General features: G+C 55.2%; 1 protein-coding gene across 1 annotated transcript in view; it reads right to left on the bottom strand.

Annotated features, from left to right (window-relative positions):
* Positions 1-15,966, bottom strand: part of VAV2 (vav guanine nucleotide exchange factor 2) — a gene marked incomplete at its 5' end in the record, with an annotated part of 165,041 nt that overhangs the window by 88,620 nt on the left and 60,455 nt on the right. Inside the window, one exon of the mRNA XM_021715249.1 lies at positions 8,585-8,643. Within this exon, the coding sequence (XP_021570924.1) occupies positions 8,585-8,643 (59 nt within the window). The remainder of the gene's footprint in view (positions 1-8,584; positions 8,644-15,966) is intronic.

Raw genomic sequence — 15,966 nt, 5'->3', positions numbered from 1 at the left:
GCAAATGCCAGGCAGCGAGCACACGCTGACCTCCGGGATCACGAGCAAGACCCAGACTTGCTGCCACGTGTCACCGAGACTTGGGGCTCTTTGCCGCACCGCAGAGCCTGGTCCACCTTGCCTGAGAGAAGCAGCCACGGCACTGAGGAGAGACGGGATCCAGGTGACCGTCAGAGGATTACCCCGGCATCCCTAAAGACCCTCCAGTGACAAGGTGAGTCCACACAGCTGGGAGCAGAGCACATGGCTGCAGGGGGCCCAGCTGGGCTGGGAGGTCCCGCTCCCAACCCACCTCCCAGGCCACGTCACCGCCATCCCAGGATGTCCCCTTCTGCCGGGGCGCTTTAAGACTAGACATCTCTTCTGCCTATGTGTAAACGCCACAGGTCTCTGAAGACGGCCGATAATGTTACACGGATGCCCAGATAAATCTTTAATGGTGGCATTTGCTGAAGAGGCGGCCGTGTTTTGCTCCCCAGAGGGAAGACAGGAGTTGAGGGGACGTCAGCCCCAGCGCTCACGACAGGCACACGACACTCCTGCCCTCCTGAGTTGTGGGGCCAGGCACAGTCCCCATCCGGGTCACCCCGCGCCACGACAGGCCGCACACCCTGCACCCGCGGCGGCCCCAGAGCCCGCCCCCTGCCCCAGGGACAGCTCCGTCATCAGCCTCGGTTGCCACATCAGCTTCTGAGTCTCCAAACCAAAAGAAGCCACAACAGCCAAGCCGGATGCCCCCGGCTCCCCCTCTACCCTCACCACCCGGCCGGGACAGGCCGAGCACGCACCTCCCACCTTCACGGGGCGGGGGGTCCAGCCTTCCAGAGCCTGAGCCGAGTCCCCAGGGGGACACAGAACATGCCGGGCACCTGCTGCCCCGGAGTGCAAGATCCCTATGCTCACATCCAGTTGTCAGAGACACCAGGATACAGACAAGAGCAAAGGGCTCATGGTGCAGGCGTGTGAGTGACAATGCAGATCCACACGTGTGCACATACATATCTGCACACACCTGTAAGCACACATGCACATGTACACACACACTCAGGCACATGTGCATGTAAACATGTACACAGGCACCTGTGTGCTTACATATGCAAATGTTTGTGTGTGCCCACATATGCATACATGTGCACATGCATGTATACACACACCAGTGCACACATACACTAGCACCCATGCATTCACATATACACATCCATGCACTTGTGCACACACATGTATGCATGCACCTGAACATATGTGTGTATGGCCATGCACATATACATATGTACCCATGTGTGTATCTGCATGAGCATGTAGACACACATGTGCATGCAAGCACACATGCACCCATATGCACATGTGTGTGCACACGCCCATATACACACATGCATGTACCAACACATATACACGTGCACATGTGTATACACGCATGCACATATACACACATGCACACACAGGCACCCATGCACTCACACATACACACCCCTGTACTCATACACACACGTGTGCATGTGCACATATACATACACACTGAGTGTACATATACACACCCATGTGTGTACATATGCATGTGCATGTATGTACACACATTCATATGCACACACATGCCTGCATATGCATATAGACACACACACCCATGCGCACATATGCGTGTGCACATATACACAGGCACCTGGTCACTCACATGTGCACACACACATGCATGTGTGCATAAACACATGCACACACCCATGCACACACACTACCCAGGACGCTTTGTTCGGCCTGAGTGGGCACTGAGGAAGGAGAAGTAGATCAGGAGCAGGTGGGAACGCAGCGGCCACGGGGCCAGGCTGCAGCGCCGGGCCCGCCCAACACCATCACCCCCTGAGGACGGCAGGGCACAGAGTGTGGGGCGCGAGACGCCGAGAAGGCACCAGCCCGCAGAGCTGCTGCTGGTGACCCGGAGGCAGGCCGCGTGCGAGCCCCCCCGCCAGAGGCACAGCCGCTGTCCAGGCGCAGGCAGGGACATCCCCACCTGGACACCCGGCAATCCGAGCGGGGCCTCTCCTGACCTCCCTCCCCGGGAAGGAGTTTTGTGCCCTCCAATTACTCCCCCCCTGCTGCCTCCACAGATGAGGCCGAATCCATTACTGCGATGAAAGGAAAAGAAAAAAGACTCTCCGATCAGGCTGGCCTGGGGCTGCCCACGGCGAGCCCAGCCCCTCACAGCCGACCCACGGAGGACAGGTGGCCAGGACGTTTGATGTCACCGGGTGGGACGATTAAAACCATCTTGCCGACAGGATGAGCCACTAATCATATAAAAACGCCACTTTCCGCCCGAATCTCCTCTCTCAGAGACAGTCCAACTACCGGGCATTAACCAGGCAGTGCCAGATGGGAAAAGGGACGCCTTCAGCCCAGATGGGGGACGGCAGAGAGCGCTGGGGACACTGCGCCTGAGGGAAGACTCCGGGAGTCACAGCAGAGTCTTCAAACCCAGAAGAGAAGCTGGGTGTGGTGGCTCACGCCTGTCATCCCAGCACTTGGGGAAGCCAAGGCAAGAGGGTTGCTTCAGCCTCGTGGTTTGAGACCAGCCTGGGCAACACAGCAAGGCCCCATCTCTAGAAAAAAAACGTAAAAATTACAGGGTACCTGGTCCATTACCAGGAGTGTGAGCCAGTTAGAAGCCCAAACGTGACCTGCATGCAGGTGACCACTTGCACAGTTAATCCTCACTCGTAACCCACATTCTTACAATAAAATAAAATTGACCAAAAATTTTCAAATTAGCCAGGGGTGGTGGCATGGGCCTGCCGTCCCAGCTACTCAGGAGGCTGAGGCAGGAGGGCTGCTTGAAATCGGGAGGTCAAGGCCGCAGAAAGCCATGATCATGCCACTGCACTCCAGTCTGCGCAACAGAGCGAGAACCCCAAGTAAAAAAAAAAAAAAGATCCAATTTTCTATAGAAGTCTCTGATCTTTAAAAATGTGCAAACGCAGGAAGGTTAAATGTATGTCCTATGAATTTACTTTAATTTTTAAAAGTCAGAGAACGGAAGAGAAGGGCCAGGACGGCAGAGTCTCAAACGGGTCTTCCCGGAGCACCCAGCCCAGCGAGGACCCAGAGCCGAGCCCCCGCTGGGACCCCACGCCAGCGTGTGCAGAGACGGGCCACACACCTGGGCCTCATGGCAGCGTCTCCGCGGGCCCGCGACAGCAGCAGTAACAGGTCCTACGGACTCAGTGCCTTCAAGCGGCACAAACTTTCACAGCTCTGCAGGTCAGAAGCCCAAACTGGGTCTCACAGGTGATCAAGGTGTCGGCAGGGCTGGTCCCTTTCCGGAGGCCCCGGGGATAATCTATTCTCTGCGTTTTGCAGCTTCTATTTTTATTTTATTTTATTTTATTTTATTTTATTTTTGAGTTGGAGTCTCACTCGGTCACCCAGACTGGAGTGCAGTGGCCGCTCCCAGTCACCGCAGCCTCGACCTGCTGGGCTCCGGCGATCCTTCCGCCTCCGCCTTCCGAGTAGCCGGAACTATAGGCGCGCGCTCCCACGCCCGGCTGATTTTTTGATTTATTGTAGAGATGAGGTCTCGTTGCCCAGGCAGGTCTCGAATCTGCGGGCTCAGGCAATCCACTCACCTCAGCCTCCCAAAGGCGCGGGATTACAGGCTGAGCCATATTTTATTTTATCTTTTGAGTCAAGGTCTCACTCTGACCCCAGGCTGGAGTTCAGTGGCGCCATCACAGCTCACCGCAGCCTCCACCTCCTGGGCTCAGGGGATCCTCCCACCTCAGCCTCCCAAGTAGCTGGGACTCAGACACGGGTGCCATTATGCCTGGCTAATTTTTTTGATTTTTTTTTTTTCGCTATGTTGCCCAGGCTGGTCTCGAACTCCCAGGCTCAAGTGATCCTCTCACCTCAGCCTCCCAAAGTGCGAGGATTACAGGCGCGAGCCACCATGCCCGGCCATTTTCCAGCTGCTCAAACTGCCAGCCTTCCTCAGCCCATGGCTGTCTCACTCCAACCTCTGCCAGGTAGTCACATCTGCCTCCCTCTGATAATTCCAAACTTATCTACAACCGTAACATTACACTTGTAAAAACCCTTTTCCGTGCCGCACCCATAGGGCCCAGGGATCAGGACATCCACAGAGGAGCCCTTGAGTATTCACTGAGGAGCAGGTGCCGCACAGTGCAAGGGCTCACAGCAACCTTGCGAAGCAGGGCAGTGCTCCCAGCCGACAGAAGAAGAGACAGAGGCTCCCAGAGCACCCCTGCCTAAGGTCACTCACTCTTAGTGGGCCCTGACCTCCAGAGCTGAGGGCATCTTTCACCGGTTCCTCCCTTCCTGCCAAGGTGACCCTCAAATCTGGACACCCCCTCCGCCCAACTTGGAGGACAAGTTCTGAGCACGACAAAGACCCACCTCCCCACGAGCCCCTCCCCCACCCTAAGTCCCTCCCCCACCCCAAGCCTCCCTGCTCCCCCTCCCGTTTGACTCCCCACCCCCTCCCCACCAGGGTGGGACTCTCAGAGTAAGTCTCCAATTCATCAGCCTCTGAGAAGCATAACTGGGGCTTCTAGGAAAAATCAGCTCCTTACGCCGAGTGCAAGGGTTGTGAAAATGAGTGTTTCAGAGAAGCAGCCATGAAACAGGGGAGCGACTCTTCAGGACCACGGGCTTAGCTTTTTCCCCAAAGAAGAGGGAGGCCGGGTGTAGCTCTTTGGGAGGCTGAAGAGGAGGGATCGCTGAGGCCAGGACTTTGAGACCATCCCGGGCAACATAGGAAGACCTCCCCCCACCTCTAATTTTTAAAAAAAGGGGGGGGAATACCTCATCATCAAGGGTCCCTGCCTAATGAATATTTGTATACCTGACCCTGAATTGTACCCCCCAGTTTTAAAATAAAAAATTTTAAATTTAAAATAAAAAGGAAAGGTTTTGACCAAATTAAAATCTTTTGACTAATTAATAACCCCGGCCAGGAGCAGTGGCTCAGCCTGTACTTCCAGCAATTGGGGAGGCTGAGGTGAGAGGATTGCCTGAGCCCAGGAGTTCAAGACCAGCCTGGGCAACTTGGCGAGACCTCGTCTCTACGAAAAAATAATAAAATTAGCCAGGCATGGTGGTGTGCGCCTGTAGTCCCAGCTACTGGAAAGGCTGAGGCAGAAGGATCACCCGAGCCCAGGAGATCAAGGCTGTGGTGAGCCGTGATGGTGCCACTGCTCTCCAGCCTGGGTGACCGTGGGACCTCGACTCAAGCTAACAAAAGAAACCAAAACCGTGAGCACAGTGGCTTTTCTGGGCCTGTGAGGCCTGCTCGTAAATCATAAGAGCCTGAGGAGGGTCCTGGGGCCCCCAAGCACACCCTGTAACCAACATGAACACTGCTTGGTGGGCGCCTGTCTGGGCAGGCCCTGAGATGAAGGATCCACGTGTCTCGCTGCAACCCCTCCCGAGAGGCCCCGTGTTCAACCCCAGCTCGCGCCTGTAAGAGGAAGCCTTGGAAGGAAGCTTCGGACATCCGATCCCCAGGACGCAGGCTGCAGACCTGGGGGTCACCGACTCTGCCAGCCAGCTCTCCACGCCCCCACGTGGGTATCCCACAGGACAGCGACCTTCTGGCCCCATCCAGAGGCCACTGTGCCCACACAATGCCCGGGTGGTTCCCAGACCAGAGAAGGAAGAGAACAGGCTTCCGTCCACATCCGCCAGCCCAGGGGTGGCCGTCGGGGAGGACTGTTCATTTCTGCCCGACCCCCACAGGAGCGGCTCACGCAGCCCCTCCAGTGTCCACTGGGACTGACTGGGTGGAGGGGCCGGGGAGATGGGGGGCAAGGGGGCACCCAGGAGGGAGGGTGCCTGCCCCAGGCTTCGGGAGGCCTCTGGACTAATCAGCAAGGGGACACACCCAGGACAGACGCAGGACCCCACAACCCTCCACGGCACCGGCAGGGTCTCGTCACCCCCACCCCTAGGGAAGGAGGCCCTCAGAGCCTGTGGACAAGACCCTTGATCACAGGCACAGCTGAGACCCAGGGGAAGGACGTGACAAGCACTTCCCAGCCCAGGCCCGGGCTGAGCAGGGCGTTTAATGGATTCAGAGAAGAGATCAAAGTCTGCAAGAGCAAAACAACGATGGATTTTGTTGCGCAAATTTCATTCTTGCCTAAGAATACAAAGGGGATCCAAAAAAGCCCCTGGAATTTATTTATAAAAAATTATGAATTTATTCTTACATGTTTAAACTTCAGTCACCTTCAAAGTCCTCTCCGTTGGATACAGTACTCCTATCGAGATGCTTTTTCCACTGCTCAAAACAGTGTTTGAACTCATCCATTTGGATGCCTTTTAGTGCTTCTGCTGTGTTTTGTTTCACCTCATCCACGTCAGCAAAATGTTTCCCTTCGGGGACTTTATTTCATCCGGAGAAAACAACAAAAAAAACTGGCTCCGGGTGAGATGGGGTGAACAGAGGGTGGGGCCAGGGGTCAGGCTGTTTTGAGTCCAAAACTACTGAACATTCAGAGCAGTGTGGGCAGGTGCACTCATAAATCACCCATCATGACGGCTAAATGTGTTCAAAGAATCTCCAAAAATAATTCACTAAAGCCGGACGCAGCCTCTCACGACAATGCTAGCTGATCCATGGATGCCAATGGGTTCCTAGAACACTCACCTAGTGTGGGAAGCCTGTACCACCAGGGGCTTGCCCTCCAAAAGATAATTCTGGGGTTTTTTGGTCCCCTTTGTATGTGTGGAGAGGGAAAAAAAACACCAGGCAGGAGATACAACCACAAGGCTGACAGTGTTGTCATGAACTGGTGAGGGAAAGAACGGACAGTCGTTTCTGGAAACAAGCAAACAAAAAAACACACACTACCTTTGTACCTGTGTACTAAGAAATGACACCCATTTCAAAAATTACATATTTTTAAACAGTGCCTAAAACAGACTTTGCAATAGTTGAAAAACAGCCTGTACAACTGGAGAGAAGCTGGCCTCAGAGGTATTAGAGATATTCTAGAAAGTACTCAGGGCAGGGGACACATGGGTATTGTTTGCCTATTATTTTTTACACTCTAAATTTGTCATAAATATTATCTTGTATGTGTTTAATGTTTAATTTTGAAACAGCCTATCATGGCTGGGCACAGTGGCTCACGCCTATTATCCCAGCACAGATAAGAGGACTGCCTGAGCCCATGGGTTCAAGACCAGCCTGGGCAACATGGTGAGATCTCGTCTCTACAATAAGTCAAAAAACTAGCTGGGCATGGTGTCACGGGCCTATAGCTCCAGCTACTTGGAAAGCTGAGGCGGAAGGATCACCTGAGCCCAGCAGGTGGAGACTGCAGTGGCCATGAGCGTGGCACTGCACTCCAGCCTGGGTGACAGAGTGAGACTCCGATTAAAAAAAAAAAAAGAAAGAAAAAGAAACAGCCCATGCTATGTCTCACATTAAAAAATTCAATTCAGACTAGGTGTAGTGGCTCACACCTGTAATTCCAGACCTTGGGTTTACTTGGGCCCAGGAGTTTGAGATCAGCCTGGATAACGTAGGGAGACCTTGTTTCTACAAAAAAAAGTTAGCTGGGTGTGGTGATGTGCCCCTGTAGTTGCAACTATTTGGGAGGCTGAGGTGGGAGGACTGCTTGAGCCCAGGAGCTCAAGACTAGCCTGGGCAACACAGCAAGACCCCATCTCTATAAAAAATAAAACAAATGAAATAAAAAAGAATTCACCAAGGCTGGTTCTCACTGGGGACTGTCCTGCGGGCTCCATCCATGTGTCGGAGACGGGAGGCCAGATGACAGGGGTCTGGGATTCTCCGAGACTGGACTTTGCAATCCAAGCAGAATTAAACCAAGAGTGGACAAATTCCTTGGGGCTGCAGAGCCAGGTGCCCAGCCCAGAGAACTAAAGCACCATGCTCTGGCCTCCTCCCCGCAAACACACACCAGCCACTTCCTGGCACGGCCCCCAGTCCAGACGCAATGAGTGCATTTAGGCGGGCAATGATCTGAGAAAGGATTAACTTGCTGATCTTATTACCTAAATCGAAAGAGATTTTGCAGCCGTCAGTAACACGCTTGCAAGATTTCCCAGGTGTGAATTAAAGCCCCTCCCCCTTCCACATCCCTGCCAACTGCTGCCAACAGGTAACAGTGACAACACACTGGAAATTCGCAATCAAGACACAGACAGGGCCGGGCGCAGTGACTCATGCTTGTAATCCCAGCACTTTGGGAGGCCTAGGCAGGAGGAATTCTTGAGCCCAGGCGTTCAAGACCAGCCTGAACAACATAGCAAGACCTTGTCTCTACAATAAACCAAAAGGTCCACCGGGTGTGGTGGCGTGTGCCTGTAGCCCCAGCTACTCAGGAGGCTGAGGCGGGAGGATCCCCTGAGCCCAGGAAGTCGAGGCTGCGGTGAGCTCTGATCGTGCCACTGCACTCCAGCCTGGCAAGAGAGTGAGGCCCCAACTCAAAAAAAAAAAAAAAAGACCCAGGCAGAGGGGACGTGCCACAGCTCTGCTGTCCGTGACCCGGCATGCTGGTGTTGGTGGAGACGGAAGGCTCGCCCTCGGCAGCTCTACGGAACTCACCTGATGCCTTTGTTCTGCGCGATGCTGTGTAGGGACAGCCGGGACACTGCAGAGATGACCTGGGGGGAGAGGAGAAAGACACTCCTGTAACTTCTCGAGAAACCAGAAGGGCCTAGCAGCGCCCAAATCGAGAACTGCTAAGTAAGCGCATCTCCTTTTGGGAAGAAACAGTGTAACCAGTTTTAGGCGCGAGGCCTATTTTGTATTTGTTGTACACAATGTGTCACTTTGATGCACTGAGACCTGCTGAGGGCCCCTCCCCTACAGGCCTCAGCTCCCCCAGCCGAGCCGCCACCTCCCAGGCCCAGCTGTGACCCACTCCTGGCCCGCCGTCTCACGCAGCTTTGCCAAGGCCTTGCTTCGAGTCTTGACCCGGCCGTGCTTACAAAGGCGCCATCCCAAGCTGCTGTTCTGGAAGGTACCACGCGACTAACAGCAGCTCGTGTTCGCAAGAGGTGCCGACGAGTTTCGGAGACGGGGAAATCAAAGCCCAGAGAGGTCCAGCGGCTTGCCCAAAGCACACAGCAGCCGGGGTACCACACAAATGCAAACGGCCACGTGTGGTCGCGCCTGCTGCCATCCCAGCCCCTGCTCTGTGTGACACAGACACAGACGCCCGGCTCCCCGGAGGGCCAGGACACAGAAGGACAGCAGCACCTCCAGGAACAGAGCCGTGTAGCGGGAGCTCTCTGTGGCATCTCCCAGGTGGACAGCTCATCGGAAAGGAAATTCTGGAACCTTCTGCGAGGAGCAGGGGCCGCTCCTTCCTCCGCTGCTCCCCTAACCCAGTCCAGCCCCGAGAACTGTGCCTCCTCAAACACGCAGGGCCACCTGTCTCCCAGTCCCAGAACCCCAACGCGGCTGTTCCACAGACCAAAAGGATGGACAGCAAGCAGGCCTGAGGCTGAGAAAGGGCTCCACGGGTGATGATGGGGAAACTGAGGCAGGAAAGGGCGGTGGCTGACCCAGGAGCACAGATTATAACACACACAGCTGGGCTCAGTGGCTCAGCCTGTAATCCCGCACTTTGGGAGGCTGAGGTGAGTGGATTGCCTGAGCCTGCAGGTTCGAGACCCGCCTGGGCAACTTGGCGAGACCTCATCTCTACAGTAAATCAAAAATCAGCCGGGCGTGGTAGCGCACGCCTGTAATTCCGGCTACTCAGAAGGCTGAGGCGGAAGGATGACCGGAGCCCAGCAGGTCGAAGCTGCGGTGGTCGGAAGTGGCCACTGTCCTCCAGTCTGGGCGACGGAGTGCGGCTCCAACTCAAAAAATAAATAAATAAATAACACACACAGAGCAGGAAGCTACTCACCGTCACTCAACAAGATTAATGGAGCTCCTAGGGTTCCCAACTCCTGCAGACACAGCTTTGACATTGAGACTGTAGTATGTCTGTTAAGCTCTGTGTGTGTATGTATGTGTAAGTTTATGTGTGTGCATGTTGCTTGCGTGTGCATACGTGCATGGTGCCAGCACGTGCACACACACGTTGCTAGTTCATGTGTGTGTTGTGTGTGTACATGTCTGTATATGCACATGTGTGTCTAGCAATGGGGAACACAAAAACTGCCCACAGACACCCTCCACTGGGTGCTGCCGTCCTAGGACCTGATCCCAGAGGGAGTTTTTTCTCCTGCTTTGTTTTGAGTCAGGGTCTCATTCTGTTGCCCAGGCTGGAGTGCAATGGCATGCTCACGGCCACTGCAGCCTTGACCTCCGGGCTCAGGCCATCCTCCCGTCTCACAGCCATTCAACAAGATGAATGGGGTCCCCACAGTGCCCGACTCCTGCAGACAACACTGAGACCGTAGTGTGTGCACGGATGAGTTCACGCATGTGAGCACCTAAGTCCATCCGTGTGGTTGTGTGTGCATGTAGCCTGCATGTGTGTAGATGCGTGGTGCCTCAGCTTCTTGAGTAGCTGGGATTACAGGTGCGTGTCACCTCTAAAAAATTTTTTGTAGAGACGAGGTCTCACCATGTTGCCCAGGTTGGTCTTGAATTCCTAGGCTCAAGCGATCCTCCTGCCTCGGCCTCCCAAAGTGCTGGGGTTATAGGTGGGAGCCACCATGCCCAGTCTAGAGGGTTTTACATGGGCCATCCCAGAGAATCCTCCCACAAGGCTGGCCTGCCGGACACGCCTGCTGGACAGAAAAACCGAGGCTCCATCATGTGAAAAGTCCCCCAGTGGAGGACGTGTTCCCCAGATGTCCTTTGGGGCTGCTTGGCTTCCAGCAGCAATTTTTTTTTTTTTTTGAGTTGGAGTCTCATTCTGTCACCCAGACTGGAGTGCAGTGGCCGCTCCCAGCCACCGCAGCCTCAATCTGCTGGGCTCGAGATCCTTTCGCCTCAGCCTTCCACGTAGCTGGAACTACAGGCGCGCATTACCACACCTGGTTCATTTTTTATTTTATTGTAGAGATGAGGTCTCGCCAAGTTGCCCAGGTGGGTCTCGAACCCGCAGACTCAGGCAATTCACTCACCTCAGTCTCCCAAAGGCACGGGATTACAGCCTGAGCCACCGAGCCCGGCTCCAGCAGCAATTTTTTTACAGGAGAAGGGAAAATAAATGAACCGCAGAGAAGGACCCCTTCTCCCCTGGAGAGACGGCAGGTTCGACCACACGCAGGCCATGTGTTCTCCCTGGACATGGCTGTGTTTCAAGACCTGGGACTCAAGGAAGCCATGAACCCGTGGGATGACTGGGGTCTTGTGTGTTCCCCAGACAAGCCTCAACTGGCCAAGGAGGCAGCCAGCCCAGCTGCAGCTCCAACCTCTTGTGCTGCAAGGTGTCTTTCACAAATAATGAGCAGCCTGGCTTCGGCTGTTATGTTCGGCTTTCAAGAGCTCTAAATATTTAGGAAGAACAAAAATTAAAGCAATACTGCTGTATGCCCCTATAGTGATTTGACAGAATGCTAGAAATGCTGGAACTTGAAGGGTTTGGTCACTACAGGGCGCACGAGCCAGCCTCTCTCCTGTGCCTCCAGTGGCAGACATTGCTAATCTACTGCCAATTCCTTTCCAAAGAGCCAGACATAGGCTCAGAACCCTTCTTGCCAGAGAATCTCAAGGAGGCACCTGCAATCCGCCAGCGTTGACACGTGAAACCTGTTTGCCAACCCAGAGTCGGTCAGTGCCACACACGGGGAGCCCAAGACAGAGGGGCTGCCAAGGCCAGAACGTGGGTCTCCCGTGTCCCTGTGTCTGCAGTCCCAGAGAACAGACCCGCTTCCAAAGCTGCTGTGGCCCCTGCAAAAGCCTCAGTCCTGAGCTTGCAGCACTTTGTCCAGGACAGAAGCTGCCGCTAGTGTGCCATGGAGGGTCTCCGAAGGGTTCATGGCATCACACAGAGCAGCTCCTTAAACGTGGTTAAATGTGGCCAAGGTGGCCAGCCATGCCAGAGGATTCCCATCCCTCTGTCCACCTGGGCTTTTTGCTCCCTGGCTGGCGTCTATTCAGGGAGGGAAAAGCTTGGGGGCCCACGACAAGGGGGTCCCCACCCCAGTGACCCACGGCCCAGGACAGGGACTGCTAGAAGCAGACACAGGGCCCCTGAGACAGCCACGGGGTCAGGCCAGGGGCGGAGGCGGTGCCCCATGGAACCGTCCAACCTAAGAGACAAGATGCAATAGCCTCTCCCTGCAGGAGGGTTGGGGGAAGAAGCCCCTCACGGCACCCAGAGGCACCCCTGGCCTGCCCACTCCCAGGACAGAGAGCCAGTGTCCCCAGGGCAGTGATGACCAAAAGCCTCCAGGGACCAGGCTCAGTGGCTCATGCCTATAATCCCAGCACTTTGGGAGGCCGAGATGGGAAGATCGCTTGAGCCCCAGGAGTTTGAGACCAGCCTGGACAACGTGTTGAGACCTCATCTCTCCAAAAAATAGGAAAATTATCTGGGCGTGGTGGCATGCGCCTGTAGTCCCAGCTACTTGGGAGGCTGAGGCAGAAGGATGACCTGAGCCCAGGAGGGCGAGACCAGCAACCGTGATCATGAGGCTGCACTCCAGCCTGGGTGACAGAGAGAGTCCCCGGCTTGAAAAAAAGAATCAAAAAGCCTCCCGGCTCACAGCCCCAGCCAACACTTCTGAGAATGTAAATGTCAAAGGATGACATTTTCCCAACTTTTATTACCTCCGAGCCTGCGTCCCAGTTAACCGATGAAGATACACTCCTCCTTGCTTCCCTTTCCTCCTCCCCTCCCTCCTCCCAGTCAGCCAGCTCCATCCACCTCCAGGGGCTCCGTCACCCACCAACCCATGGAGCCTCAGGCCTGGGGAGGATTAGAGGAATATGTGTGTGCTGAGGTCAAGCAGGGGGAAAAACAAGACGAAAGACGGCCCCCCTGGAGAAGCAAGCCTGCTGTGGAGTCCCTCTGCCATCAGTGCCCGGGACCCACGGCCGTCTGTGCTGTTCAGCGATGCCCACCCCAGGCCTTCCAGGTGATGGGTGCTCAGTGGATACTGAGGGACCAAGAAGTGGACCAGACAGCTCACTGACCGGGGGACAGGGTTGGCTGGGGTCTGGGTACCGGATGGCCATCTGGGCTCCGTCCCCACCCAGCCCTGGCCTGCTGTGACTCCAGATTCCCAAACATCAGTGGCCTGGCACCCTCGACACGCCCACGGAAGGAGACTTCGGAGGAAGAGTCCAGGCCTCACCCTGTAGGCTCCGGGGTCTGAGAATCTGCATTTGTTTTGAGGCTCCCACTCGATTGGGATGTGCCCCCCTGTCCCCGGGGATGGTCAGAGCTTTTGGGTGGCAGGATCAGGACCCGACCGCCCTCCCATGGATGCCCCGCAGAGACAGGACCCCTGACGGGCACGTGAGACAGGCCAGGGCCTCCACGCTGGACACAGAAGCAGAGACTTCAGAAAGGACTCAGAGAAAGAGATGGGGTCTGCAGACCAGAGCTGGAGGGGTGGGGCCCAGGGGAGAGGGGCATCCAGAGTTCCAGAAGGGGGGCCCCTAGGACCTGTCCCCAGGGGTCAAGCAACAGACTAGATCCATCGTGTCAGCCCCCACGGGCCCCGAAGTGGGGTGGCCCCCCTAAAGCCAGGCTCTCAATGCGGGGTTCACAATCCCGCCCAGGCAGAGGCGGCAGCAGGCAGCCTGAGGACATGTCCCCAAGACGCCCGAGCCAGCCAAGGTGTGGCACAAGGAGAGGACACAACTCTCCGTCAGCCCCACCAGAAGGAAGCAGGCACTGGGCCCCTGCCCTGCCCCCACACCCATCTGAGCGTTCCCAAGCTTTACAGAAGCAAGTTTTGCTGCTGAAGCTCAGCTCCGCATGACAGCAAGCAGCGGGGCCAGCGGGGTCGGCCCCCATGGGAGCATCCTCACCCCGAGTAAGCGCCGTGGCCCCCGGAGCTCAGGGCGTTCAGCCTGCAGTCCTGGCCCCACCCACCCCCACGTGGCCACAGCGGCGGGGCTCACAGCCAGGGCCCGGCTGCCATTCGGGCGGAGGTGCCCGTGGTGGGAATGTTCTAGAGAGGCAGACCCCGGCACCAGTCCCTTCCCAAAAGGTCAACGCACCCAAAAAGGTGAAGAGGAGGCCCCTTGAGGCTGGAGGGAGGCCCCAGGAGGCGGGGCCTGGCCAATGGGGGCCACAACCTGGGTGCTGGTTCTAAGGGACACTTGGACAACAGGTATCTGACAGTTTTGTTTGTTTGTTTGATTACAGTTGGGGTCTCACTCCATTGCCCAGGCTGGAGTGCAGTGGCACGCTCACGGCCACCCCAGGGTCGACCTGCTGGGCTCCGGCGATCCTTCTGCCTCGGTCTTCCAATCAGCCGGAGCTACAGGCACGCGCGAACACGCCTGGCTAATTTTTATTGATTGATTTATTTTTGTTGTAGAGATGAGGTCTTGCCAAGTTGTCCAGGCTGTTCTGGAACCCATGGGCTCAGGCCGTTCCCTCACCTCGGCCTCCCAAAGTGCTGGGATTACAAGCTTTAAAACACGTGGGAGTCCTGACAGGCCACCAGGTTCTCATCCGTGGATGCACGGGACACCTTAGTCCAAAGGTGCTCTGCAGCCAGGCACCGTGGCGCACACCTGCAATCCCAGCGCTTTGGGAGGCTGAGCTGGGAGCACTGCTTGAGCCCAGGAGTTCGAGACCAGCTTGAGAAACAGAGTGAGAACTCATGTCTACAGAAAGAAGTATAAAATTGAAAAAGAAAAAAAAAAGGCATTCGTTACCGCGGTATACAGATACTCAGAAATGTGATAGCAGCTTGGTTGGTCCCAAAATAACAGGGATCAAGAGAAACAAAGCCGGCCATGTCCACACCATGAGATCGGAGCCACCAGGTAAGATGACGTCACAGAAAGGAGTTCATTGATGCAAAATGCATTCATAGATAGCTTAGGTTGAAGAAACAGTACTGCAACATATAAATAACAGACAGGATCTAATTGTTCAAATTATAAATCCCTTAAACACAGAGAACTTAAATATAGTGAAAAATAAAAAAAGTTAGCCAGGCATGGTGGCAAATGCCTGTAGTCCCTATAGCTACTCAGGAGGTGAGGTACATCAGCCCAGGAGGTTAAGGCTGCAGTGAGCCGTGATCATGCCACTGCACTCTAACCTGGGTGACAGATAAGACCCCATCTCTAAAAAAAAAAAAAAAAAAATGGTGGTGGTGAAGACTAGCAGACAGCCAAGAAATGTTGGAAGTAATTATCACCAGCTAGTTGGGATGCTTTTTTCGCTGAACTGAACCTGCTGGTACCCACCCACACCTCCCCCAAAAGGTACAGACCTATACAAATTCTCCTGTCAATAAGACACGTCATTCAAACCAGAGACTTGATTCTGGGCCTTGAGGTGGAAACTCAAAAGCAGCCACTATCCCCAAGCTATCGGCATCACAGATACCCCCACGTCACCCACAGCGCATGACGGCAGACTTCCCACTCAAGCTTCTGTCACCAAGAGGTCCACGGGACCCCTCACTCCTATGAAATCGAGGAGCACGCCCTACAGAAGACTGGACCTCCCTGACATATTCTAGCATGTGAAGTCAGGCCTTTCTACTGTGCATTACAAGTGCCCGGCGTGTGGAGGTCACTCGGAAAACGTTGACGTGGGTAGGTGGACAAATCAATAATGGGTGGGTGAGTGGAAAGACAGGTGGGCAGATAGGTAGATGAGTGGACGAAAGGGTGGGTGGATGGGCAGGTGAATGGGAGGGTGGGTGTATGAATGCATGGGTGGACGGACAAATGAATAGATGGTGAGATGGTGGGTAGACGGCTGGATGGACGGGCAGGTGGGTGGGTGGATGGGAGGGTGGGTGTATGAATGCATGGGTGGACGGACAAATGAATAGATGGTGAGATGGTGGGTAGACGGCTGGATGGACGGGCAGGTG

The sequence above is a fragment of the Carlito syrichta genome, unplaced genomic scaffold (assembly GCF_000164805.1).
Source record: "Carlito syrichta isolate Samal-C Ts95f unplaced genomic scaffold, Tarsius_syrichta-2.0.1 Scaffold306913, whole genome shotgun sequence".
NCBI lineage: Eukaryota > Metazoa > Chordata > Mammalia > Primates > Tarsiidae > Carlito > Carlito syrichta.
The sequence above is the reverse complement of the archived record's forward strand: the minus strand, read 5'-3'. Positions and strand labels throughout refer to the sequence as shown.